At 36.5% G+C, this 27,476-nt stretch overlaps 1 protein-coding gene across 1 annotated transcript in view; it reads left to right on the top strand.

Annotated features, from left to right (window-relative positions):
• LOC135081389 (protein kibra) overlaps window positions 1-27,476 on the top strand; it is an 80,259-nt gene that overhangs the window by 1,292 nt on the left and 51,491 nt on the right. Inside the window, exon 2 of the mRNA XM_063976109.1 lies at window positions 14,150-14,259. Within this exon, the coding sequence (XP_063832179.1) occupies window positions 14,150-14,259 (110 nt within the window). The remainder of the gene's footprint in view (window positions 1-14,149; window positions 14,260-27,476) is intronic.

The following is a 27,476-nucleotide window of genomic DNA, read 5'->3' as shown; positions in this document are numbered from 1 at the left end:
CGTATCTATTTACCATAGTTTAAACGACACCTGCATCATTGTCTTAAAATGTTGACCTTATAAACTTGGCACCTGCACTGAAAAATGCACCGATACAGTTAAAAATGCTAAATGGTCGCGTTGAGATGTTAACGAGAATATTTTGCAGATCTCTTGTGGATAAAGATGGAGTGATGGATGTGAAGAAACCTATGCAAAAGGTTAATATTTCATCAGAGACACATGAAATTATGTAGAACCATCGAAGTTTTTGGGTTTCGAGCTTTGGAGCAATGCATACAGATATCGTCAATGTAAATAAAGCTTTATAGAGCAGTGATAAAAGTGATTCTGATCCTTTAAAGCATTTCATTGTTAAAAGACACAAAAAAGCTGAAGAAATAAAATTCCAGTCTGTTAAAATATTTGTGATATTTAATGTTAAACTTGAAAGAGCTACACAAAAAGGTCCGGCCAAATATTACGCACTAAACGCGTATGTGGATTAAATTGATTAAGCTTAAGAAGGCAAACGGAGAATCTGGTTCCAGTACATTGACACCACAATAAAATTGGCCGCTGACACAGGAAACATAAAGTGGTATTTTTATTGAACCTTTTGGCAAAGTGCATTCCACAGTATCAGCACCGTGGTCGGCTTAAGACTAAGATACTCGAGCTAAATATTTGGAAAAAGATATAAAAAATATTTAAATGCTAAAATGTTTACAGTCGATGAATAAAATCAGGGTAAAGCTGAGAAGAATTCGCTCTGAACGGATAAACTTGAGTTAAACAGAGTGCATTGTTTTGAACAGAATGCTAAGCAGGCACTCAAAATGGCAGTGACAGTTCAGAATTGACCTAGAAGTGGAGGCACCGCGGATGTCACTGACGTCTACTTGTGCAAAACGCGCACATAATAAACCGAGCCACTAAGCCAATTTATTAATGTCTAAAAATAACCCGACCACGTCTCTGGCGCATACACCACACTATAACCTTATACGAGGGACCTAAATGCTCTATGAAAAATGTCCGCCAAGTATGGAGCCGCGTGTTTCTGCCAGAATGCAATTTATTTACACGAGAATGTTTTAATTTTAGAGCTGGTTCTTAATGCAGATCATCATTTCGAATTCGAGATTTCTGTGATTGTTTACGGACCAAAAGTTTCGCCCTTGGGTCTCGATGTGTCGTCGTTTGGTCCGATAGAGATCTTTATGGTGCTTGCACGCAGGGGCTAGCATTTGCGGCGATAAGTGGCATCTCTTATGAGCCTGTAACTAGGCGTTGCCTGCGAATGAGCATTTTGCGGTTTTCACAGATCTAAGGAGCAGTGTGATACGTAAACTTATGGGGCGGTTGAAAAAGATGGGGCAAAAACTCGACGATACAGAAGCGTTCGACAGCTACGCATTGTAGATCGAGGAAAAACCGCTCATTGTTTCTCTAGGCAAGGAAGCGGGGAAGACAATGATAGCGGCGATTAACAAGCGAATGGGAACTTATACCCGTGTACGTCGGTGTTTATTACTTTAATTGTATCGGTTGAATGCAGTTTCACTGCCTCAGTACATTGTTTGGCTCGCATACCAGTGTTGCGTTCTGTTCATCGTTAATGCATAATTCTATGTTGCGAGTGAAATCTGAGTTAGGTATGCCAGCCTGGCTGTAGGGAAATGCATGTGGGAATCGCCTGGATGCGTATACGAATAGGAATGTCTTGATGTCTGACCAATGAGTGTCGTGATGGCCAATTTAATAATGTAATTGTTTGCTCAACCACTTACAACGGCCTTACTATAAATAATGCAGCAAATACGTATTGTGTCGACGAATGGTTTGTTTCCGAAGATTTTAATTTGGCGTCACTAATTTCTTGTGATTGTTTTATAGTCATTATGAACTTGACGATGAGAAGGAGCTCTTGATTACAGTTTGTTTTTCTAGAATTTGGAATGTCGTTTATGATAATAAGCACATGACGTGACACGTTGTGTACAACTTCACGTAGATAGCGATGCAAATTAGTGTAGATCTATTTTGGAACTAAATCGTCCATTTGTTTTGATATTTAATAACATTGTTATTATGTAGCTGAGCAATAGGTGACATAATGCGACAAATATTTAAATAGGGACTTCAGTCATCATCGTTAGAAATATCCTGTTGCAGAATATTACCGGATTATTCGACCTTTTGATCCTCCTGTTCATATAATTTTCATTACTTCTTTTTATGACCGATTTCAAAGACAAATGCGTTACATAAACGGTATTTTAATCATCTGTTGAATTCCATATCTCGTAGAATTTCCAAACTAAAAAACAAGTTGATTCCAAGTTTTGAAACAAGCTTTATATTTCAAGAAACATTGCAAGCTTCTGAGGTTTCTGTTGCGTGTCCGCTAGCTTTGGTATTACGTGTGTTTACAACCTTCCTCGTGTTGGTTATTTCGAACCTTACTCCGTGGGTATACGGACTGTTTTTTGGGTTAACTGTACCATTGATTGTAACGAAGCTCCAAGATTGTGTAACCCAAGTATGTGTAAAGTATCTTGCGGATACTTCCCACGCCCAAGACGGCTCCCTCGACCGTAACATAGGGGCTGGGCTCTGCGTTTCTTGACTTTGAGTGGGCGCCAAATAACTCCGATTTCGTTTACCAAATCAAACATTCTTAACTTGTTATTTACACGTTACGCACCAAGGTGACCGGCATTTAGGGTTACCAACTGGTTTACGTTGAAATCGCTGTGTCGTGGACCGACTTCAAATGTAGAGCTGTTCTTTAGAATATTTTCTCAATTATTTCACCACAAAAATTTGGTCAAGATTACCTTACTCTCTTATCTAGGATTAGAATTCTGACCTAATTAAGAATTTAGACTACTTTAACATCAAACAATATATTTTTATGTGCCTTTTGATAGGTAGTCAAGGAAAGAATAAGTAAATCAATTCGAAATCATGAAATCTTCATCCTTTCCTGAATTGATATTTTTATACAGGAACAATTCTTTAACTCCTGTCCATAGCAACCCAAAAGAAAAGTTGTTTCATAATAATTTTGGTAGCCCTACTGGCAAGCAAAGTGTTGCTGGAATGGACCAAACCGGTCACCTATCCGCTAAAACGATGGCAATGATGTATGTTAAAGGTCCAATATTTAGAGAAGACGAAATTCTTTGGCTCTAGATAAAGCATGCCGAGAAAATCGTGTGCGTCAGAACCGCGGGTGGGGTATCATGAAATCGAATGAAACATATTCTGGTATTTAGTAGTGTTTTACTATTATTTGATAGCGAAGATAAAAATTTTAGTACTTATCTATAAACAAAATTAAACGAAAAACAAAGTTCCACCGCCAACCTGACGTCAGGATGGCGGGTGGGTAGTTGAACGGTGTACAATACTTAGAAACTGTAAATGCCAATTTTTAGTATCTCTTCATTTAATAAATAAAATAATGTTAATTCTTATCTACGCCTTTTTATTTACTTGTGAAATATATTTTTTTCAATGTCGGAAGCCATACAAATTTTTTTTTTGTTTAGTTTCAAAAGTTCTCTGATTAAAACAGCATTAAACGATAAATGAGGTCCACTGATATTTAATACATATCTACAAGTATTGCATAGTAGAGTAAAAAGATTTAGTAGTTCTACTAAATACAAGATGAAACGATTAACAAAGTTCGCCGCCGTCCATTCTGACATCAAGTTGGCGGGTGGAAATAAAACGGTGTAAAATGCATAAAGACTATAGATAGATGTTAACTTATTATAATAGTCCTTTGGTAACTACTTACATTTATTTTAAAATTATATCTTTTAACATCTTTAAATATTATTTATTTCATTATTTTTAATAACCATTCTGTGCGCCCACATGTTAAGAGTCGCGGCTTAGATTAAATTATGGATTGTAATTTGTACTTAAATATGACTAACTTGTTTTGTGAGCCATAAATAAATAAATAAATAAATAATAAACCCTTGTTCCACATACTTTATGAGATCTAGTTGACGGGAGGGATGATCGGGATCACATTCTTTATTAGCCATGGAACATTTCTCTCGACAGAGTAAGAGCAATGAGAATGAGAAAATGTTTAAAATTACTGCGTTTCATCTTTTTAAGCTACTAGCTGACCCGGCGAACTTCGTACCGCCTTAGCGTAGAGATTTTCTTTATATTTTTTTCCATAAAAACCTTGTACAGAGTATTAGAAAACTACAAAAAAAAATCAGCCAAATCGGTCAAGCCGTTTTCATGTTATGTCGTGACAACGGAAAACGGGTTTCATTTTTATATATATAGATTATTTAGGTACTTACCTACTTACTAGTACTACTACTTAATATTGGCGGATATAATAATAATTATAGTTAATTTAGAGATGATTATGAATAAATTATGTAAACAGCAGTTGTTTTATTTAAATATTTATAAATTGAGGAACTTCTATGTAAATGTTTACTAGTAAGTAGGTAAGTACCTAAATAATAGCTTAAAAAGATGAAACGCAGTAATTTTAAACATTTTCTCATTCTCATTGCTCTTACTCTGTCGAGAGAAATGTTTCATGGCTAATAAAGAATGTGATCCCGATCATCCCTCCCGTCAACTAGATCTCATAAAGTATGTGGAACAAGGGTTTATTATTTATTTATTTATTTAAGGCTCACAAAACAAGTTAGTCATATTTAAGTACAAATTACAATCCATAATTTAATCTAAGCCGCGACTCTTAACATGTGGGTGCACAGAATGGTTATTAAAAATAATGAAATAAATAATATTTAAAGATGTTAAAAGTTATAATTTTAAAATAAATGTAAGTAGTTACCAAAGGACTATTATAATAAGTTAACATCTATCTATAGTCTTTATGCATTTTACACCGTTTTATTTCCACCCGCCAACTTGATGTCAGAATGGACGGCGGCGGACTTTGTTAATCGTTTCATCTTCTATTTAGTAGAACTACTAAATCTTTTTACTCTACTATGCAATACTTGTAGATATGTATTGAATATCAGTGCACCTCATTATTTTATCGTTTAATGCTGTTTTAATCAGAGAACTTTTGAAACTAAACAATAAAAAAATTGTGTATGGCTTCCGACATTGAAAAAAATATATTTCACAAGTAAATAAAAAAGCGTAGATAAGAATTAACATTATTTTATTTATTTAATGAAGAGATACTAAAAATTGGCATTTACAGTTTCTAAGTATTGTACACCGTTCAACTACCCACCCGCCATCCTGACGTCAGGTTGGCGGTGGAACTTTGTTTTTCGTTTAATTTTGTTTATAGATAAGTACTAAAATTTTTATCTTCGCTATCAAATAATAGTAAAACACTACTAAATACCAGAATATGTTTCATTCGATTTCATGATACCCCACCCGCGGTTCTGACGCACACGAGAAATTCCGTGTTTATTAATCTTGTTAATGCAATGAGTCTTCCTTTTAAACTAGTTTTCTTTTTTGTTCTAAACATGATCTAATTAATTGTGTGTGTACAGTACAGAATTGCGAACTCTACATTTTGGTAAAACGAGATAGCAAGAAGCGGGTAGCTAGGTAGAGCCAAAAAACCCAAAAAGATTTATGATTTTTAATGAGCAACGAAGTAGATATTTTTGAACGATATGGTGACAAATTCATAAGGTGTTTTAGAAGCAGGTAGCAATGCATATTGTTACAGATGTCAAGGTAAACACAGTGGGCTTTATTGCAGTTGTAATAGGAGCGAATTTGCAACAAAAATGAGTAGCCTGATGTGCTGTCGTCCGTACATACGGGTGAAAACTTTTGAATGCTTAACTAACCAGTAAAAATGTCTCTTTTATCGAATATAAACTACTAATTAGTACGGAATGGTACCAAACGTCAACCACAGGGCGCGGCCGCAAAATATGGTTCAGCATTGTTTACCATGCCCAGCGCATTCCGCTCAGATAAATATGTCCTTGGCGATTTTACGCGCAGACGCGGCGGAATAGTCGCACGCGCAGATGTAGCGATTCTATGGTTTTGCAGTTGTTTTGCTAATGATTTCTTTTGGTAGACTTCTTGATATTCCATTAAAAATCTATGGTAGAGTTTAAAAAACAAAACATTATCTTTGAAAATATTGTCGTTTTTATCATAATAGATGTCTGTAAACGTTTTTGCTTCTTCTTTAGTACCTACTCTTTTCAGATTCGATAGTTTCCTATGCTTGTATATTATGTGTTGCTAGTAGAATGTGTGTTTTTACGTTTATTGCGTTGCAATTGTAAGCTCTTTTAGATTTTTTGCAATTGTACACGACCCATTATTGTCGATACGAATGTGATTTCACGCGCTGAAATCGAAACGAATTCCGAGTATTACCAGCTTATTTAATATTCTTATCGTCACACTACTGCAAATGTGTTTAAAATCACGCATGTTATAAGTTATCTGTGTAAGTATGCGATAAAGGCGTGTACGGCACTGCTCTCGTTTCTAATCAAAATTAGCATTCCATTCTTATCTGCGTCGCCGTAAAGTTGTTTACCTATTCGTAACAATTTTTCATTGTTACACACGCTTAACGGTGCCATTAAGAACTATTGAGGCTTGCACGACGTGAGCTCAGCCTTAGCCCAGCACAGTGATAAGCCTGCAGAATATGGCAAACCCACATTGCGACTATGGAATGGTTACCGAGATGGAATTTGTGCGAGTCTGTCCTCCATGTAAGGAGTGTTGATAAACCGACCATAGTCGTCGCTCATAAAACCGAACAAGTATTCACCTGATTTGCATAATACTGTTTGATTAAGCTCCGGAGGATGCCCAGACGTCGTTCGATAAAGAATGTCGCCCATTTTAATGTCTCCACCACAAACATTTGAGACGATTTAATGTCTCTCGCTCGCAAAACGCGCGATCCCAATCTACTGGATAGTGGATAGAATGAAAGCGATACTGTACCGCTATCTGACTCAAAAACGTCAAATAAAAATTAAAATTGTTATTTACTGACGAGTTTATTAATGAAAGTTTTAGTCGGATGTAATTAACGCGCCTTTTATAAAGGTAAACATCGGTATTGTGCCGAGCGATGGCGCTTCGTTAGCTCGCCGTCTGGTGATGAAATATATGACTGATGTTAATGTTAATGTGTCGGTAACAAATTAACCTCGTATCTGGCACCTAGACGATCTAAAATGCATACATTTGCAATTAGAATGACGAAACATTCGATGCAGGCGTTGGTGTTTCTGAAAATTATGGTCTTGAAGCGTTGATTACTTTTCAACTAATTTGTCTTTATATGGAAGCTTAAAGGCTAGCAGGCTTCGATCCTTGATTTTGAATAAATCTGTGGTTTTGGGCGTGGGCGAAATATGTGAAAACATTGTCACATTGCCGTGAATTGACCGTTCTAATATGCACCTTGTATTCTGGTGTAGTGCGGCGATTGTTGCTCGGACCAATTGCGTTCTGACGTCCGTTTTTCGTCAGCGTTTTGGTATGCGAACCACCTGTAGAGTATATATTCAGTAACACCAATTAGGCGATAGAATCTGGCTATATTAAGTTCTGTTTTGTCTCGTGAACGACCGTATTTCACGAAACGTTATTGTTTTATTTGCCATTCATGCGTGTCTCACGTTCCTTTCCTTTAATTGAAATTGTTGAAGGTTTATTTAGATACTGGATGTTGTCTGTCTGAATGTTGATTTTAAGCATTAAAGCAGCTAATATTCTGCATAATCTTGTTGTTAATGTTCAAGGTAGGTATTTTGTGCGGAATGTTATCTTGTTTTCGCGTTATCTGAGAAAACATGAATACCTAAATGCAGAATGCCAACATTTTGTATTTTTGACCGACCAAAGTTATTCTGTTTGAGGATCTTTGTAACTATTTCAAAGATTCATAGCTTTTGGGTTTTACTATGTATAAATTCTAATTCCAAGGGGCTGTCTTTAGTGAAGTTCTGTCAATGTGGGCAGTCACCTCACAACTGAAGTGCCATTTAAAAGTGAACGAATAACACGGTAACACTGTAGACAGTACAGAATGAAACAATGAGCCTTAGGAATTTTGTACCCAAACATTCGGCGAAGTTGGTGCCTCCCATTCAATCGCGTTGATATCTGTTTGTCAATGTTTAACCGAAGTTTCCGGAACGCCCTCTGTCGGTCAAAGATAACATTGAAGTGATACATCCTTCAATAGGTATTTAGCAGACTGAATGGAGACTTCATTTGTTTATTTTGTGACTACTATGTATCATTGTGTCTGGAGGATAGACGTCCGTCAAATCTTGAGTGAATATGATGCATTGAGTTTCATAATCATCTGCCACTATGTGTCTATCTAAATTATTTGCAGTTGCTAGAGAATTTCTTAGTAGAACTGGAAGTTATTTGGATATAATTTTTGGACTCTTGCCTGTAGCAAGTTGTCTTCTGCTAGTTTTCCGTTGGTTAACGTTTCCAAGAGCTTCTATTAGTTATAGTTCAGTAGTAAACGGTCTAATAACAGCGCATGTGAACGTTGCTTTGCCATTCTTAATGTTTGACTTTCTATCACTGGAAAGTATCATTTGTGCCCCGGCGGCAGCCGACAAACGACGTTACATGCCATTAACAGCATTTCTATCATACTTCTAGGGCTTACACACTCATGCGCAACAAGCACTAGTTTCTTTCCGACATTTTGTATCACAACTATTGCATATTAACTAGCGACTAGTCATATTAGTGATAACTATTTGAAGTTTTTTCTCCCATTTTTTGCTGCCTCGTTAAAAGCGTGGGTTTTCGTGGATTCCTCAGTAGCGAATTCTTAGAACGGCCATACACGTTCTCTTGAATTTATGTAAGCAGTTTTTATATTGCCTAATTAATTAGCATACGCATCGTTAAAAATACATCTCGAATGAATGTACCATAAATTACGCTGACCATAAACTTTTGTTCTCTTGTCCTGTCTGATTTACATTGACATGCCTTTGAAACATTGAGAGTGGGTCCTTTCAAAATTTATTACGGTAATCTCCATCAAATAGCAATATCGTAGTAGGAGTGACTACAAAGCAATATCAATTAGGAATTCCTTCAGTTCCAAAGATACTGCTATTCATCATTTTCTAGGTATATTATTATAGGCTGGTAGAGTACGATTAAATATTTCTCGGCCGATTCGTGATACAATTTAAGCAGCTTACAATATTGTTCAGACATTATTTTACTATAACTACTCATCAATATCATAATCCTTTGCCAGTTTTTAATTAAAAAAGTACTTCAATTGGCCCAATATTGATAGATGATGATGATACACTACAGAAAAGTTATTTAAACCTAACCAAGCTGAATTAAAAAGTCGTAGCGTCAACATTATTTCGTTACTTATAAAATCCAGACTGAATTATGGTAAGTTTGTGTCTGATATTGTGTCGCCGCACGCGCCGGCCGCGGCGTGACGAAGGCGACTGGTATGCGGCGTGATTCAATCGGAAACCCTATATATTCTGTGTTTATGCAACCCGCTGTCCGTCCATCCGTCACTTCTACAGACAGCGTGCAACATTTAATACAAGCAGGTTCCAATTCGAATACACCGAACGCAAGTTTATGTCGACGATGTTTTAGTTTCGTTACCGCAGTGTTGAAATGATGCTGATCCTCTTTAAATTCAGCTCGGAGTGTTACATGTTTGAATTCTCCGTTCCCAAGACGAGCCTGAGACCTTGGGGTGACGTGACGTGCGTCTCAACAGCTCGGTCCACACTAAGCGCTGGAATGTCGTTTGTCAATGATCGTATAACGTGACGTCATAGCGTCACATTAGTTGCCCGCGCGCATACCATCACACTACATAATTACAACTTTCGAACGATTGCCGCAGCAATTTGGGGATAAATTCGGTGATTGGAGTCGTGACGTAAGGCACGTGGAATGCTCGAGTATGGCCTCCTTGGATCAAATGAAATACGAAATTTCGTATTCACGTGTCGGATCATCCGGTCCGGCGGGTATTCGTAGAATCCATTGCATGTTGGGTTTAATTCGACTATAACTGCGTTTACCAATGTGTCAGCGATTTGGCATGCAGGAGGAAATCACGTTGACCCCTAACGTGCTTCCTTTTTCGGTGTCAGTAATCATCCTGTTCGTGAGCTCTCGGCTTAAACAATCGCTATGAATGTCTGTCTATACTACCAAATAAGTATTTACATGACAGATACCGATCTGCAAATACACAAGCTTATGATTCTGCATTGAAGCTACATTATGGATAGATAGTTTTATTGAGCATTCAAATCTAAGTAGGGCAACGCCCTCGGTGAAGGAGTAAAAAATCGAGATTGTTCCGAAGCCCAAGGAATGTGCATTAAACGGGCCATCCGGATTAAAATATTTCCCTGGCGGTATTTATAGAGCATTAGGTGTGTGTGTAAAGTCTCGGTCGATATGTGTGAGACAGCGTGGCACCGCCTCCGACCAGACGTGCTCCAACTTTGTCATAATCCCAGGATTTGGTCATTGGACTTTTCGGCCACCGAATCGCAAATGAGTAACGTGCTGAAATTAGAACGTGGAACAACGAATATGTGAGCCAAATACCAGCCGGGGAACGGCGCCTAGACTCGGATAGCAAACAATCATTGAGACGGAAATGTGGGCTGCTTTCAGTAATTGTTGATATTCTGGAATAGCTCACAACAACACGCAACTTTTATCGTCGATTGTGCACAAAGCTGAAGCTTAAGAAATATCCACCACAAAGACTAGATTAATGACCAAGGAATACTCAAAAATGTGATAACTCAGAAAGTAAAGATAAACGAACTGACTGATAAACGTGCTATAGAGAGTAGCGTGAAATCGGCAGACCCTGCAACGCAATAGCCCCAAAGCGGTAGCAACCTTCTGGATTTATTCTGGGATGGTGATCGCGAGTACATTGGCCTTCTGGCGCGCTATTTTCCAGCAAAACTCACTGCAATTCGATGACATATCGTACGAATATACCATCAAAATCTTTGCAAGAAGTTTATAAATCCCTATATCTTATTGGTCTTTGTTTTGCCCAACTCCTTCCTTGTCCTTATAAATATTTCTGTTTAATTGTTGCTGAACTTGCCCGAATTCTTTACTTAATTGTAGTTGTTGAACCGGAACAAGGAAATCCAATCATAGTCTGTGATTTTTGTCACCTTTTCGAATGTAGGTAACCTTTCTTAAAGTTCAATAAAATGCAGGTCAACATACAAATAGGTATGTATCAGTGTTTTTAACTGCAATAACAACTCAAAAAGATATGAAGACAATCGTAAATGCCTGTTTTAAAGCGAAAAATAATATGGTACCGTTTTATTTCTGAATCAGTTAGGATATTGACTCTACATAGAACATATTAAATTCATATGACCTTTTGCCTCTTTGTATATAGCAGCTAAAATATTGGCTTTAACTGCACTTCAATTACTTATTTCCTTTCCCGGTAAATACCATTACAAGATAAATATAAACATAACGTCATAAGGAAATTGTAAGTTGCCCTTTTCCTAAGTCAATTAGAATTTACGATTTATACCGACAAAGAAAACTTTTGAATAGCCTAATATATCTTTGAGTAAAGAAATTTAAAAAAGAAAATAGTCTAGCTGTGCCATATAAAATACCTATTAAAGCTTTAAGTATTGTAAGTCTGCTACTAAAATTGTTAGACTAAATTAAACTTTAAATGACAGAGTCACAAAAAGTAGCCATACAGGTTATCCACTATATGAAAACTATTCGGACAACCTGTTCATCATAGAAAACTATAACAGCGCCACTCAAAAGCGGTTCAGCGACATTTACTTGTATTATGGCACCAATAAAAATTCTGTCACGCCTGTGTTTGATTCGAGCCAAAAAGTTTGGTGGTGTGCGTGAAAGTCTATGTGTGCAGCAAGGGATTCCATGACACAGGTCACCGTTTCCGAGAACTTGAACGTCTTGAGTCTTGACGTTCCGATGACAGGACTGGTTTGGCGTTTTACCACGGCGAGGTAACATTGTGTGTGAGGTTGTCTCGCTCGCTCCCGCGCGGCGCGTCGCTGCATCCCGCTCTTGCGCTGATGTATTGGATGCGCGCACGCACGCGCCCTCTATCCCCTCACTTCGATAAGAGTGATCGTGTTTTGAAATGGACGCCGCTCGGTAGCTGTGCGGAAGGGGTTACGAATTTTCCATTGAAGATGTAACTTCATTTACGTTACAGAGAACGGCTTTTGGAATGTGAAAGGATTACTTGAAACTCTGCTCAGTAAAGTCCTATACATTCGAAGATATTCTTCAACTTCTACTATAAACTGGGATTGGAATCTATTAGTACCTACTTAAACATAATACGTAATAAATGCGTGGCTAATCTTTCGTATCATTTTTAATTAGAGCTGCAAACTAAAAACGGAATTCATTTCATGAAAACAGTCACAAAAACTAATTTATCAACTGTAAAACCTAATGGAGTACAATCTGTTTCCAATTATACAGCAATTGAAAACATTGCATGCTTTACCGCTCACAAAACTGCAAAGCTGGACCGTCACGCGACCGAAAACGCTGATTTTAAACAAAACTGGATGTAAATATGGCCAATTAAGCAGAGAATCTTATTTAATATCCGACTACCGTATAAACGCCATATTAAAATGTAAGAACCGTTAAGTGGGATGCGTTTGCGGTGGATTTCGTCACGTCGGAAATGTGGGGCCACTTTTTGCGTTTAAACTCGCTGAATCATGCTTGAAACTTGTAGCTGGCTGGAGTATCAGGTCTCTGGCGCCAGGGGACCACGCCCTGCGAGCCTCAAGCACCTTCTATCGGACGTCATTAATATTCTGCAGCGCGGTATTATGTGCATGCGCATCTATGATCGCACCTGTTTTTGCGATATCTCCAACTTCTTTTTATTCTACATTAGCCACATTTTCTACCTGCGGGCTGCGGAATCTAAAATTCAAATTAAACTGCTAGTATGTAGGCCTAGGCATTAAAGTAAAATGTTCTTGTGTAGAATGTAATCGTAATAAGATATCTGTTTGCATTTTATTCGAAGCTAGCCAGTCATTAGCTTAGAAGCCGTATAGGCTTACTGCTCGATTAAGGGGATTGGTTAAATGATTTTATTAAGTAAACAGATAATAGGCACTTATACTAATGCTATTATGATTCATAGAGAAAAATATGTGTGAAGTTTGAACTCTCTTAAACTTGGCTGTGGAACTATCTTGAATTACCTTAATATTTAGCAGCCTATGTTCTTCTTTATTTCTCTACCAAAATTTCACCAAATTAGTTCAGTCAGGCGTTAAACCGAAACTATCAAACCGGCTGTTACTTTGGCATTTATGATGTAAGTATAGACAGTACATTATGGTTTTACGACCTCTACATGGGTCCAAATACGTGTTTACACACAAAACGAAATTAGGCCTGCTCAACTGGGCCCATACTAAATAACTAGTATGAATTATCCGGTCCAAGATCCAAAATAATAATAGCCTTCGTTGTTTTTATTTTGGCTTAATGATAGTAATAGGTATGTTTTAATAGGCTCTCCCCTGCGCTTCGTGGGAAGAGTTGTATAAGAGTTTTTGTATGGTATTTTTGGAGCAGTATGCTCTTGATTTAATAGTACACTGTGATTTGATACGGTGATTTTGGGTGCCATACTGCTAAAATTACGATGGTTATAAATCAAGCTGTAGAGGTAATAAGAGTGTGGTTACTGTATACTTGAAAGTTGAAATAGGTAGAGGAACGTGTAATTTGAATTTTTAATCGATATAATAATATCTATCTTCTACAAGTTTGATTTTCTTCCACCACTTCTTTCCAACACCAGTCTCGAAGTCATGATAGAGGGCAAGATTTAAGAAAAGGGCTAACATTATAATTATTACCAGAAGTGGCTGAGTTGCACCATCTTATTTAACTTTGACAAACGTCAAAAATCTGTCAAAGTCCATACAAAAAGCACCCGTTAATGTTATTGTTACGGTTAAATAAGTGCAACTCGGCTTTAGTCTGGCAATGCAAATATTAATAAGAAAGGTTTTTTTAACTTCTATCTCTATCAGGCTTTGTTTAATCAATTTGTTTATTGTTTCAGATACACGAAGCCACAAAGCTTCGCGGACTGTATCGGGAATGAGCTCCCTCTCGGTTGGGAGGAGGCCTACGATCCTCAGATCGGGCCTTACTACATCAACCACGTCAATCGTGAGTATTCTTCTTTTATCTTCTTTAATTCTTTTTTTTCTTCTTTAATTCTTTTTTTTCTTCTTTAATTCTGATGTAGAGAAGTTGTCATTGGTAGTATTCTGTCTTTTATCTTCATTAATATCATAGGTTGCTGCCTAATGCGATCTAGCATCATAGAAAGTCAACTGGTAGCTCTATATGACGTATGGTGCACCATCACCTGCACTCCTAGAGTTGGCTTTGGGAAGTTGTATGAGTTAATCATGATCCATCTATTATAAATTATTAGGCATTCTTATATTGAATACTTTAGTGGCTTTTTCTATGTAGAGACACAATGACAAAAGTATTGGAATCCAAACGAAATCGCACAAATATGACAAAAAATTAAGATATGTAGGTAGGTATGTGAATTGATTTGTAATACATACTTCTAAATGTGTCTCGAGATGTCGGAAACATGTATCATTTTAACTTCTGAAACTTCAACACTTATTGTTGTGGAGAAAATTAATATGAATAGCAGTAAATCAAGGTTTTATCTAAAGGCAGCGCTTCAGAAATAAATAACCGCGCGTAGCAACATTTTGAAGGGAGTAAATTGCAAGCGAGCATTCAGTTTGTCAAACGGTAGCAAATGGTACAGTCGACCGCACGTCGACGTAAACACTGTGGTATCTTACGTAGTTGCGATAAGGGCGACTTTGCAACGAAAATGTAGTCTGATGTGCGGTCGTCTGTACATTTTGCGGAGGTTATAACTCATCATCGAACAAAGAACCGTTTGGATTTTACTATTTATGTTCTTTGCAATTATGCAATTAGGGTGTGTGGACGTTTGTGAGATATAGCGGAGGCGGGCTACTGATAACAGACTTAAAAAAATCCACATCTTATTTTAGAGACTCTCTAATAGAGTCCTAAAGCTTGCACCCTACTGAGCAAAGTCTCTAAAGGACGATTGAGTCACACTTAATAGATTAATGCCCGTTTTCACCATCAATCCCTAATTAAGTGACCCCTATGGTCAAATAACAGGAATTTTGTTTACATAGGGTTTACTTATAGGGATTGATGGTGAAAACGGGCATAAGAATATCTTTTCTACTATTCACTCTACCTAAACTCATTCAGATTTTCACGTAGTTTTTTGAATATGCTCAATGTAATCAGTGCAATGCGAATTTTAACCTAAATAAGTGCGTACCAAATTGATATCATTAAAGAAAGGGTCAGTCTTAAGTTGCCGACTTATAGTTTTTATTCAGCTGTAACTCAGTAAAAATTATAGCTCCCGCTCTCGCCTCTGCAATCGCTACCACCTGTGACTATAGCAGTCCAAGAAAAGTGAAAAATGTCCCTTGTAGGGGGCATGCAGTGGCTCTAGGCATTCTATGAATTATGGAACAGCATGGAATCATGTACAGCATAAAATGTGGGGTCCATGAATTCGATATTTGAAATCGAGGTAGACATTTTTAGTGTCCTGCCATGGAGGATGGATGGGTAGGTTTAGCATTTCTTAGACTGTATGATACTTATGGTGGGTAACATAATAACATTACAGCTGGATGTTTTTCGTAAGGGCATTGGATTCGTATATTATCGGTGTTACGTATTTATTTCACATACCTACGCAAACTCAATTTATGATTTCTAGTCGTTGCTTGTTAGGTTTGGGTATTGCAGGCTTTCCCAGTTTTCCACATTTTCAGAAAATAAATAATATATCGGCTCATATAATTATCTAATAACTAGGCTTATTATCTTTAGTTGTTACATGGTTGAAGAAGTGACTAGATTGGGTAGCAAACAAAACTGAACAGCTTCTTTAAATTTCAAATTACTTTAACCTCTGAAAACATGTTTTAAATCTTAATGGAATATTGGAAAGTACATGATTTCCTTTCAAAATATTTTGCGTTTATGAATGAATCATTTCCTATTTGCGACTACTATCACAGTTGGAATCTCCCAATGTTCCCACAAGTGATAATTTACATGTTAACACACACATAACCGAATAACTAAGTGACACGACTGTATAAAATTATAATAATACCGTCGTGGATGGAGCGCCATGTCTTAGAAATGTCATATTTATGCAAAAACCTTGGGAAGCGTTTAGGTGATGGCAGAACAAGCTGTGCTACTGGATAGTAATTTTGTCTTGAAGATAGTTTAATAATCAACAATTGCAATTCAAATAGAATAAGTAATGAGACGGAACGAAAGGTACCTGGATGGAGTCACATGGTCCATTGGCTCGAGGTGGACGTTCTCGATCCATGGGTCTGGATTTTAAACTCAGTGTTTTCCACATTTTCTGTGATGATGTTTTTACTGTGGAAAACATCAAACAGAACAGAAGATCCAAGTTTTGTTTTGTCCTGTTTTGTGTGGTAGTTTTTCTGGTTCGGGGGGCTGAAAAATATACCTATAAGTATGTCAAGTATGTCCTAAAAATGATCGATGCAGGTCCCTAATTACTATCCTCCTCAATTTAATTGATCTCAGTTTATTGTTTTCTTTTTAGACTTCTAGTAACTCGGCACAAAATTCATCTATTTTCTACCAAACCTTCAGATTTCATCATAATATTAAAGGAGCTACCATATTTTCACCTTTCTCTGTGTGATACGTAGAAGTAATTTCACCCTCAGTCACGTAGCAGAATGTCCCATCGAGCTATTGATTTATTTTCTTAGCCTTCAGCAAAACCTTTCATATGTAATTTCCCGGCATATAGCTATTAATATACAGGGTGTTGCGTCAGCCGTGCATTTTCACACGCCGCTGCATTATTTATGGTATAAGGTAGTATCTAGTGGAAGATAATAATATGAACTATTTTGTATTAAAGCCCTCTTTTGTAGAATTTAGAATACACTGGAATAATAATAAAAGACATCGAATCTTTCTGTGTGATGCCAAATTGGCCACTATTCTGTTCTCTGTAGTGTCGTGATTTTTGTTGTATTTTCAGTTAGAATAAGCTATGCACTCCCCATTAAACGAATGTTATTTAATTGTAAATAGTATTCAAAACAAAAAATACTTTATAATTAATAAAAAAACATTTTTCCTGAAAAAATCCCCTCGAATTTCCCGGAATTTTATTTTTAAATAATATTTTACACCCTGTATGTCCCGACATATCGCGATAAATATTACAGGCCCGCCATTCGTGCATTTCGCACGCTGCCGTCTGCATTATGTATGGTGAAGCCCCGAGCTTTTCCGTGCTTTCCTCGCTTTTCGAGCTTTACCACAGACCACCCGTTAGACTGGTTCAGGTAGAATAACCGACTTTTAATAGCTTTTTATTTATAATGAAAGACAGAATTGGATCTTGAATAGCGCAAGGAAGTAATTGGAAAATGAATATTTTAATACACGTAATAGCCGTAACATTTTATGCAATGTGGTATAGTCAGCATGAAATGTGGTAAGGTAAGACCACTGCTTCAGACGCAGAGATCCCGGGTTCGATTCCCAGTGGGGGCAGATTTTTCTGTTCGGTTTGGTTGGTGGTAGGGCTTGTTCTAAGCCCGCCTGGTTAGCTACCACCATCTTACCTAAGTCTGTCGCCATAACAACAATGTTAACAGCATTGTTGTGTTCCGACAGTTAGAGGTAAGATAGCCAGTTCCTGCGTGGTTGATGAATCCGGGTGAAGCTCGCTTCCACCTTCGGCCTGATCATCACTTACCATCAGGTGAGATACAGGCCAAGAGCTTCCTCGTTGTGGATAAAAAAAAACAAATAGATTGTGACACCCAAAGTCGTCAAAAAGTCGACGACAATACCTTATTCCAAGTAACAAAGACGTATTGCGAACTTTTTGGCTACTTAGGATGTCACGAGCTATTTGACGCTGACTGTAAGCTTACTTTAGACTCCTCTTTCCGGCAAAGTTCGCCAAAAAAGTGGACTACACAACCTTATGCTAATTGTAACAAAGACGTATTGCGTTTTTTTGTTAAAATCTTTTAGACTGCTAACAATGTATGATACGTAGACTTTAAAGCTTTTTGTTGTGTCTTCTTTACTGGTAATTTCTTCGATATTATAGGGGTTTATTCTTAACAAGCGGGAAGTGGTTTCATGTGCGAATCTTTGTGTGGTGAATCTAGGGCACTGAGTAAGTAGGTGTTCCCAGGTTTGCGGGGTTTGGTCGTCGCAGGGACAGCGGTCATCTGCGACGATATGGAAACGGTTTAGGTATGCCTTGTGGTAACCATGGTTGGTTGCGAACTTTTTGGCTACTCTGTGTGTGACGAACTATTTGACGCTCACTGTACCACCTACCTTAGGCGGCTCTTGCTGGCAAAGTTAAATTACGATGTAGTTTTCAATCAACATAATCCATGTGAACCATCATCATCATCATCTCATTATTATCATCCGTAAGCTATCTGCGGCTGCAAAGTCAGCTGATTTTAGTCCATGGGTGTCTTCTGCTTTATTGGTGTCTGAGGTTCTTCCGCCACTTCTTCTCAGCACCAGCCCATATTGTCCCGAAGTGGTGATAGGGCAAGCTATATTTGGGACGTGTATAAGCGCTCTGGAAAGGGACTATGTACTGAATAATTGATTTGATTTGGTATTAATCCCTTATAATTTCTCGAATGATTAAATATATGTTACGGTCAAAGTGATAAATGTGAAAATTATGAATAATCGCCGGTTATTATGAATAATTACCGCATGATTTGGTAAATGTGATTAATATGAGATCATTTATGTGTGTATAAAACTAAATAGGCGGCTTAGGGGTGGCCCAAGGGCCACCCCCGCCGCACCTTAACCTATTTTTCACTTTAAATCAAAACAATATGTTATGGGCTTTATGGCAAAGTAATGTTACGAAAGAAACAGTCCAAACTGATTATGCCAAATTATATTAATATATGATATCAAAACTTGTGGCTGTACACAAGCACTATACATGAGCCATTGTTATTTTATGATATTTCATAGTACTAAGGTTACATTATTAAATAATCACTGATAAATGTAATTCATTTATTACTTTTACCTCAATTGTCGGTGATTATTCATAATAACCGGCGATTATTCATAATTTTCAATTTATCACATTTACCGTAACATATATACAAAAAATGTACTTCCCTGACAGGAATAAAGGTTTATCTGCCATAAAGTATGTTTCTTTCACCTTCTAATTACCGTAGCCAATTGAATATTAAATATATGAATATGTGCAACAATAAATTAGTACAACTGGCAATAAGTTGTGTTATTTAACCGGTCGCTTTAATTCAAACAAGTTGGGGTAAAGTAAATGCATATTTACGGCCTTGTACTGGGGTTTAGTGATGTCAACATGACTTCGTATCGATATATCGATATTTTTATTACCGTATTTGTATCGATTACACAGTATTTAAACTGCTTCATAAGTCGAAATTAATCTAACTTAAGATCATGATTGGCTGAAATTATTTTCAGTCATAATATATAAATTGCGAGACTCATTTGTATATCTTAATCCCGTTTTTGAAGTTTTTGCTTGCAATCTCAACCAGAAAGTTTACATGTAATCCCAGAATTCCTTGCCCCGTTTATCGATATTTTAAACATCGATACCATGGACGTCTCTACATGGTGCGGTATTCTCATAATTTAGCTGCGACATGCGTACGCGCCGCTTCCAAGCTTCTACGGTGTTGTAGGGTGTCCACTGTCCGTGCTAGTTAGTGTACTGCAATAATTAAGGACCAATAAATAGCGGTAGTGTTTTGTTTACATTAAAGTTTTGCATTTTGTAGCTCACTTTGTTTCTTTTTTAGATTTTACAATTTAAATAAAGGTTAAAATATCACTCAAATAAAAAACTAGTCTATGTATTAGATTTCAGGATCTGTCATTCCATCTGTTGTAAAGAAAAATCATTTTGGAAAGTAGTAAAACTAAAAAACTTTCTCATACGTGGAGTTGTTGATAAATGCATATATAACTCTTAATATTTTAATTACAACTCACGCTTAGCTATAACAATGAAAAAGCCACATGTGTAGGTATTAAAAGTAATTTACTACATCGCATAATTTCCCCTACAAAATTTTCAATTTCCAATACAATGTTGTTATCATCATTTAATGACTTCAACTCTATCGTATTCAGTCCATTGATTGTGAACATTGTGTCTTATCTTGGGGCAACGCTCCTATATAGCCCCCCCCATGCCCCCAACTATGCAGTATGCAAATGTGTACCCTCATTTAGCCAACCTGTCTTTACCGTGTTTTACTCGTGTAGATCGCTAGATAGCGTCCCATTGGAGTCAGCATTATCGTTACTTATAGTCCGGCCAGTGGTTCCCAGCCTTATGAATAGCCCACCTGGTAATTTAAAAGCAGTTTACGCCCCTCTAGTAACTTCGTTTGGTAAGGAGGTATTTGGGTATTTAAAAAAAATAATGTTGCATGTAAACTACTGCTTGATAATATACAAATCAAATATTTTGTGAGCACTGTAGCACCTAATGAAGAAAGGGGTAATGGAGTAACTAGGACGATTGGCTCTTTGTGATTTCACCATTATTGTAATTTGAATAAGAGTGGAATTTAATTCCGGAAATCCAATATTTTACATGTTTAATTAATAAAGCAATAAACTCTAACTTAATTCTGCGCTACATCTTAAGTTAATTCATATTTAATTGCACCTGTCTCTCTCCATTTAAGTATTGAAGCAATTTTTTAATTATGTTAATGATACATCTATTGAAAGACAGACAAATACAACTAAGAATATGGCTACATCTTGAAAGAAATGTACGATTTAAGAGTCAATGCTAGTTGAGTTTGTATTTTGTATGCACGATAGCTAATTTCTATTCGCTTGTGGACATGTATTATTATGTGTACTCGTTACTTTAAATTGCTTAGACTTTATAACTACAAAGTTATGCTCGTTCTCCGGGTTTGTTTATAAATACCTGTTATTCAATACCACCCAGCCCCCCAGAGGTGGCACCCCCATTGAGCATCACAACTGTAGATGTCACATCACTAATTACTAATTAAAATAATACAGTGTGAGTCACGTTAAAGTGTACATATGAAAATAGATGAAACTAGACCTATTTTTATCGACAAAAAAGGGGGCAAAAATTTTTTGAGATTTTTTTTTAATTTTTTATCGAATTTTTTTTCTCCCAATTACCTATTGTAAAGAAAACGTAATAACTTTTAAACTAAGCGGTATATCCTGATAAAATAAAAACAGTAATAATGCTAAATAACAGGCGATACTAAAAAAATACATAAAATACACAAAAAAGGCCAACAAATAATAAAAAATGATACTTTTTGAAAAAAATCTGCTTAAAAATTCGTGTTTTTTTGGTTATTTGATAAATTTATCCAAAAAATGCCCCTATAACCGGTGGTTTTTATTACTTTGTATTATTTTCTATCGTATTACCTTCGTAAAACCAAAAATCGCATGTCCCTATCCCTATCACAACGTTTGCAATGATTGTTTGAACTAAGCCTCTCCGGGCGCGCCATTCAACGCTTCGTTAACAACGAAAATGAAAATGGCTCTAGATTTGTAATTTTGATAAAGACAAGTTAGATTTCAAATAAAAACAAAAGATTTCGAAGTAAAATAAGCATTTTAGTTAAAATTAAAATTGTCTCTACCTGTAGCGGAGAATAATGTTGTGGCAGGCCTTTGTTCAAACGATCATAGCAAATGTTGTGATAGGGATAGAGACATGCGATTTTTGGTTTTACAAAGATAATACGATAGAGAATAATACAAAGTAATTAAAACCACCTGTTATAGGGGCATTTTTTTGAGAAATTTATCAAATAACCAAAAAAATATTATTTTATCAGGATATACCGCTTAGTTTAAAAGTTATTACGTTTTCTTCACAATAAGTAATTGGAAGAAAAAAAATTCTATAAAAAATTTAAAAAAAATCTCAAAAAATTTTTGACCTCTTTTTTGTCGATAAAAATAGGTTTAGTTTTATCTATTTTCATATGTACACTTTAACGTGACTCACACTGTATATTAAATTCGCGTACAACTTGTACTCGATAAATTGCCACAATGTGAGCCTTGGGCGTTTCTTAATAGTACGCGAGTTCTTTTATTTTTAAAACCGTTTAATGTTAATTAACTACTGATTTATTATGGTTTTTAGCGTCTAGCTATTAGTAATTCATATATTTTTACTTTTTTCTGTCCTTAAGCGGAGATACGAGTAATGTGTAGTCAAATAAGTCTGCTTGGTCAATTTTTTAATCTGTCATAGTTTCCTGACATTTTTCTTTATTTTAGTTTGGTATTTAAAAAAAGTGGCCATGTTTTTTTTTAATGTATTGCACGTTATTGTTATTTACAGATTTTAGTGAGTCTTATGTTTCAGGAGTAGTTTTAATTGATACAAGATGATTGTATGCCCATGGGTGTATTTTTCCTTTTCCTCTGTTTTTCTTGTGTACTTTGCAATTATTAACTCTGTTATTTTTATTTTAGTGCAACTTTGTTTCACATCTCTCAAGCCCAGATCAGGTTCTATCGTCCAAAGTAAAAATTACAAGTTCTGTAATAGATTTACCGCGACCATTTAGATAAAAACAGATAATTTATGCGTGCCAGGAATTTTCCAGGGTTATTAGACCTGGAAACAAAAACACGTTACCTCACCCTAAGGCGTACAATTTACGCATTAAACATCTATACAGAAATAAATGTAGGGATATACATATGCACATTAGGTTATACACTGTAGGATCTTAAACAGTTAAGATAAGGTGCTGTTTTGTTTAAAAATGTAAAGTTTCATGTGCTGTAGAGGTCTATCCGGTTGTAGCGAACCCTGATGGGATCCTGATAGCTTTCATTCAAATACGTTTTGCGTTATATGTAGATTGTAGAGTCGAAAGCACATTAGGCTTATAGTTATACATTTTTGTTGCCCAAGCGCAACTATTAGGGCTCTTTTACATTGCGACTTTTTGCAACGACACAAACGCGATTCAGTCGAGTTACAGCACTTGCAGCGCATCGATACAGTCGCAAAACACGCGATACTAAAAGCAGCGATACAATTATAATGCAGTCGTGTGTCTGTAAGCTCCCTTATATCTACAAAATATGTCAGTGTTTAGCTTTGTTTTGTAAGATATTAATGAAACACTTATTCGCGATTTATTTGGTAAAAAATACACAGCTCTGCAAAAGTTCTGGATGTTTTAGCAGCGAATGTACTGTCACTAGTTAAAATTGTCCACAAGTACTAAATGGAATGTGGTCCTTCTTTCTTCCCTCCACAATTTACTATGATTTTTATTATACCTGGACAAGATAACATCTGGTGATCAGGGCCGGATTAACCATCTCGGGGCCCCTAGGCACAGCTCGTGTCGGCCCCCCCCACAAAACCGCAATTTGGAATTTTTTACTATCTACATTACGAAATAGAATGAAGGTACCATCATCATCCACAACAGACTTCAGTCATCACATTGCAATGGTATATAGGTACGCTTTCCTTCAAGTGAAAAGAAGACTTTCGGCACTATCTAGTACAGCAAGAAGTATCCGAGTCATTTAAAAAATTAAACAGAATAGGAAAATCTTGCATATTTTTATAAAACTGACATAAACATTAAAAAATAAAAATGTACATAAAGTCATGTAAACCAAAGCAGTAATGCCAACTAGGCCAGTAGAATAGGACATGAAAATCAATCAAATCGGAAATAATTCCTACAAAAGGTTTTCTTGTTTTAACTAGCTTTTGCCCGCGGCTTCAGATCGTCATAAATTATAGCCTATGTATATGTTATTCTGGGTTATAAACAATAATACTGTAAAGTTTCATAAAAATCCGTTCAGTAGTTTTTGCGTGGAAGAGTAACTAACATCCAGACATCCAAACTTTCGCATTTATAATATTAGTAGAATGGTTTCATTGGTTGTTCTTTAAGATTATCGTAGGTTTTCGACTTCGACGGAGTTGTACTTAAGTGGTGTAGGCCCCCGAAAGGGGCATTTTTGCGGTTTTACGGTTATACCGTGTAAAGGACTTGCAGTATCGAAAACTGATCTTCATGATGATTGAAGGGCATTTAATCCTGCATTGAATAAGACCAAATACATAGGTACAGGGTGGAAACGATAAGTGATCTCACTCGATTATTTCTAAACTATACCAGATATCGAAAAACTGAATACTGATCCTGAAAGTGCTTCACGAGCTCTTTCAAATGATACCAATAACAGGTTACAGAATAAACGGAATCTATCCGAAATTAAATGTTTCCAGCTTCCATACTAAATGTATGCCAACCACTCAATATTAGAAGTGTAATTTTTAAAAAACTTAAAATGAACTCGTAAATTGCATTCTTATTTAAAATTATTTATGAAAAACATTAGTTTTAGGCTATAATATATAGCTATAATATTATCAAGAGACGAGTGCCATATCTGTGATAGTACTAAATGTATGGAAGAAGGAAACATTGATTTTTTAGATAGATCCAGTTTATTCTGGAACTTAATATTAATACTGTTAGATAGAGCTCGTGAAGCACTTTTAGGATCAGTAACCAGTTTTACGATATCTTTTGTAGTTTTTTATAATGAGGCGGTACCAAATGTATGGAAGCCGGAAACATTGAATTTTCGGCTAGATCCAGTTTATTATTTAACCTATTATTGGTACCGTTTGATAGAGCTCATGAAGCACTTTCAGGATCAGTAACTAGTTTTTTGATATCTTGTATAGTTCAGAAATAATCGAGTGAGATCACTTATCGTTTCCACCCTGTATATTTTGGACAAACCGTTCTCGTGCCTATCTTCGACAAAGTAGAAAATATACGTATAATTAATAACCCTCTCTACGTCCAATGGCTCGTCACCCGCAAGCTCCAAAGCCTTGAAAAGGGCCACCTTAACCAGAATATTCCTGTCAAGCCTCGCGAGTTGGATTCGTCTCTCCTTATTCATCCCAGTGCAGCCGTTCCTTTACTACGGTTGCTGCCTCTCTTCCTTGCACCCTCCTGCACGTCTGCGCCTTGCCAAGTCTTACAGCTGGTCCAAGGTCCGACTCCAAAAATACACAACAACAGGTTCGTTCATATTAAAACGCTGAAGAGTTTGTTTGTTAGTTTGTTTGAACGCGCTAATCTCAGAAACTAGTGGTTTGATTTAAATAATTATTTTTGTGTGGTCTAGCTCGTAAATTGAGGAAGGCTATAGGATATTATACCATCACGCTACGACTAATAGGGACGAAGCAGTAAAGAAAAATGTTGCAAGCACGGGAAATAGTATTCAAACTATTTTCTCGCGTATGAAGTTGATTTTGTGGCGTCGAACCTTGGACCAGGCGTACGGCTAGGCAACGCAGTCGTGCAGTAGGGTGCAAGGAAGAGGGGCAACCATAGTAGATAACACAGAGTCGTTCAGGAGGGTGCAGAGAAGATGTGCAGCAACCGTAGTTAAGGATGAAGGAGGAACAAGGATAGGTAAATCCAACTCGTGAGGCTTGACAGAGATACGTGGTTAAGGCGGCCCTTTTCAAGGTTTGGGACCCTGCGGGTATATTTTCTACTTTGTCGAAGATAAGCACGAGAACAGTTTGTCCAAAACATATGAATTTGGTCTTATTCAATGTCCTTCAACCGTCATGAAGATCAGTTTTCGATACAGTAAGTAAGTCCTTTACGCGGTATAACAGTAAAACCGCAAAAATGGCCCTTTCGAGGGGCCCCACCACTTAAGCACACTCCGCTGAAGTCGAAAACCTAGGATAGTATTAATGGGCAACAAATGAAGCCATTAAAACAATAAAATCTTTTGTAGGAATTATTTCCGATTTAAAAATCTAATTCTATGGCCTAAACGATACGAAAATGAATTAACTTCCACAATATCGAAATATGACGATTTAATGTGTAAACCAAAATATGGCGAAGTGTTGAGGTGGTTTGAGTTTTGTTGCATAAAAATAATCTTTAACATGTGTTTTTTTTTCTTTTTTTTATTCGGGAGTGCTAGGCCCCTGGTCATAGTGGGCCCCTAGGCACTGGCCTAAAGTGCCTTATGGATAATACGGCACTGCTGGTGATTCTGGTGTACAGTAAGCAACGTCAGACTAAACATTTTTATTGCATAATAAAATCACTTATTACAACGGTTTAAGACAGTGTGTCGCTTAACATGCCGTCGTCTGTACAATTGAATATATATTATTTTACACCTCATTTCGTTTGAAATGTAAGTTATTTGCATTAGCAACTTAAATTATAGCGCTGATGTACTTAAATAATGTTGTAATGTGAACATAGTCATTATTTAGTGTTTATAATGCTACTTCTATGTAAATTTTTGTGTAATAGTCGTTTTATCGAAGTGCGATCTTTAAGTCTTTTCAACAGTAATCAACAATAGTTTTAATGTTTTTTTAACACAGATGTGCCATCGATAACATTGAGAAACATACCTACATTTTGTTGTGTTATTTTTGCCGCAGAAATTATTTGACAAAAAAATACGAGTGTTACAAAACAACTAACTACCTACTTAATCCAAACCTAGATAGAGTCCATGCGACAAAAAAGCAATGAAGTAAATAAAAGAATCGTCAAATATTTCGCTCTCTCATAACTGACAAAAAGTGATAGCTACAATGATAAGGACGGATAATGATCCGTTCTGTTATTTTTGTTTAATTTAATATCAACGTAGGTATATGTTATAGTTATGTGTGTATCATAATAATGGCTTGCTATACGTGATACGTGCTATCCTCATCCTCTATCGGTCTATCAAACCCAGTTCTTCTAACTGGAAGAGATGCATATCAATATTGGTCTGCGTGTGGTCTTCACGATCGCTTTGTTTCGGGTTGTCACGTGCAATCGAATTAACGATGTGTAATGTCACTTTGTCTACGGATACCAGTGTTTCTTATAAAGCACATTAGGCGTAACATACCTCATTTGTTGCGGAATAAAACCTAATTTTGCAGTGTTGATAGGAATTGTTGACGCTTGATCTCTCGTAGAGCACAAAATAGAAATGCGTGGAGTTAAAAAAAAGCCTTTAAAGACCCTTCTCAAATGCTTTTCATTAGTTTCATCCGAATATTACATTAATTACATAGCCCCAAAACGAATATAGTTAAATAGAATACATAGTATACATGAGTTTGTGGCATAATTATTTGTAAA

The sequence above is a fragment of the Ostrinia nubilalis genome, chromosome 19 (genome assembly GCF_963855985.1).
Source record: "Ostrinia nubilalis chromosome 19, ilOstNubi1.1, whole genome shotgun sequence".
NCBI classification, from domain to species: domain Eukaryota; kingdom Metazoa; phylum Arthropoda; class Insecta; order Lepidoptera; family Crambidae; genus Ostrinia; species Ostrinia nubilalis.
Note: the sequence above shows the minus strand (reverse complement) of the source record. Positions and strands in the feature narration are given on the sequence as shown.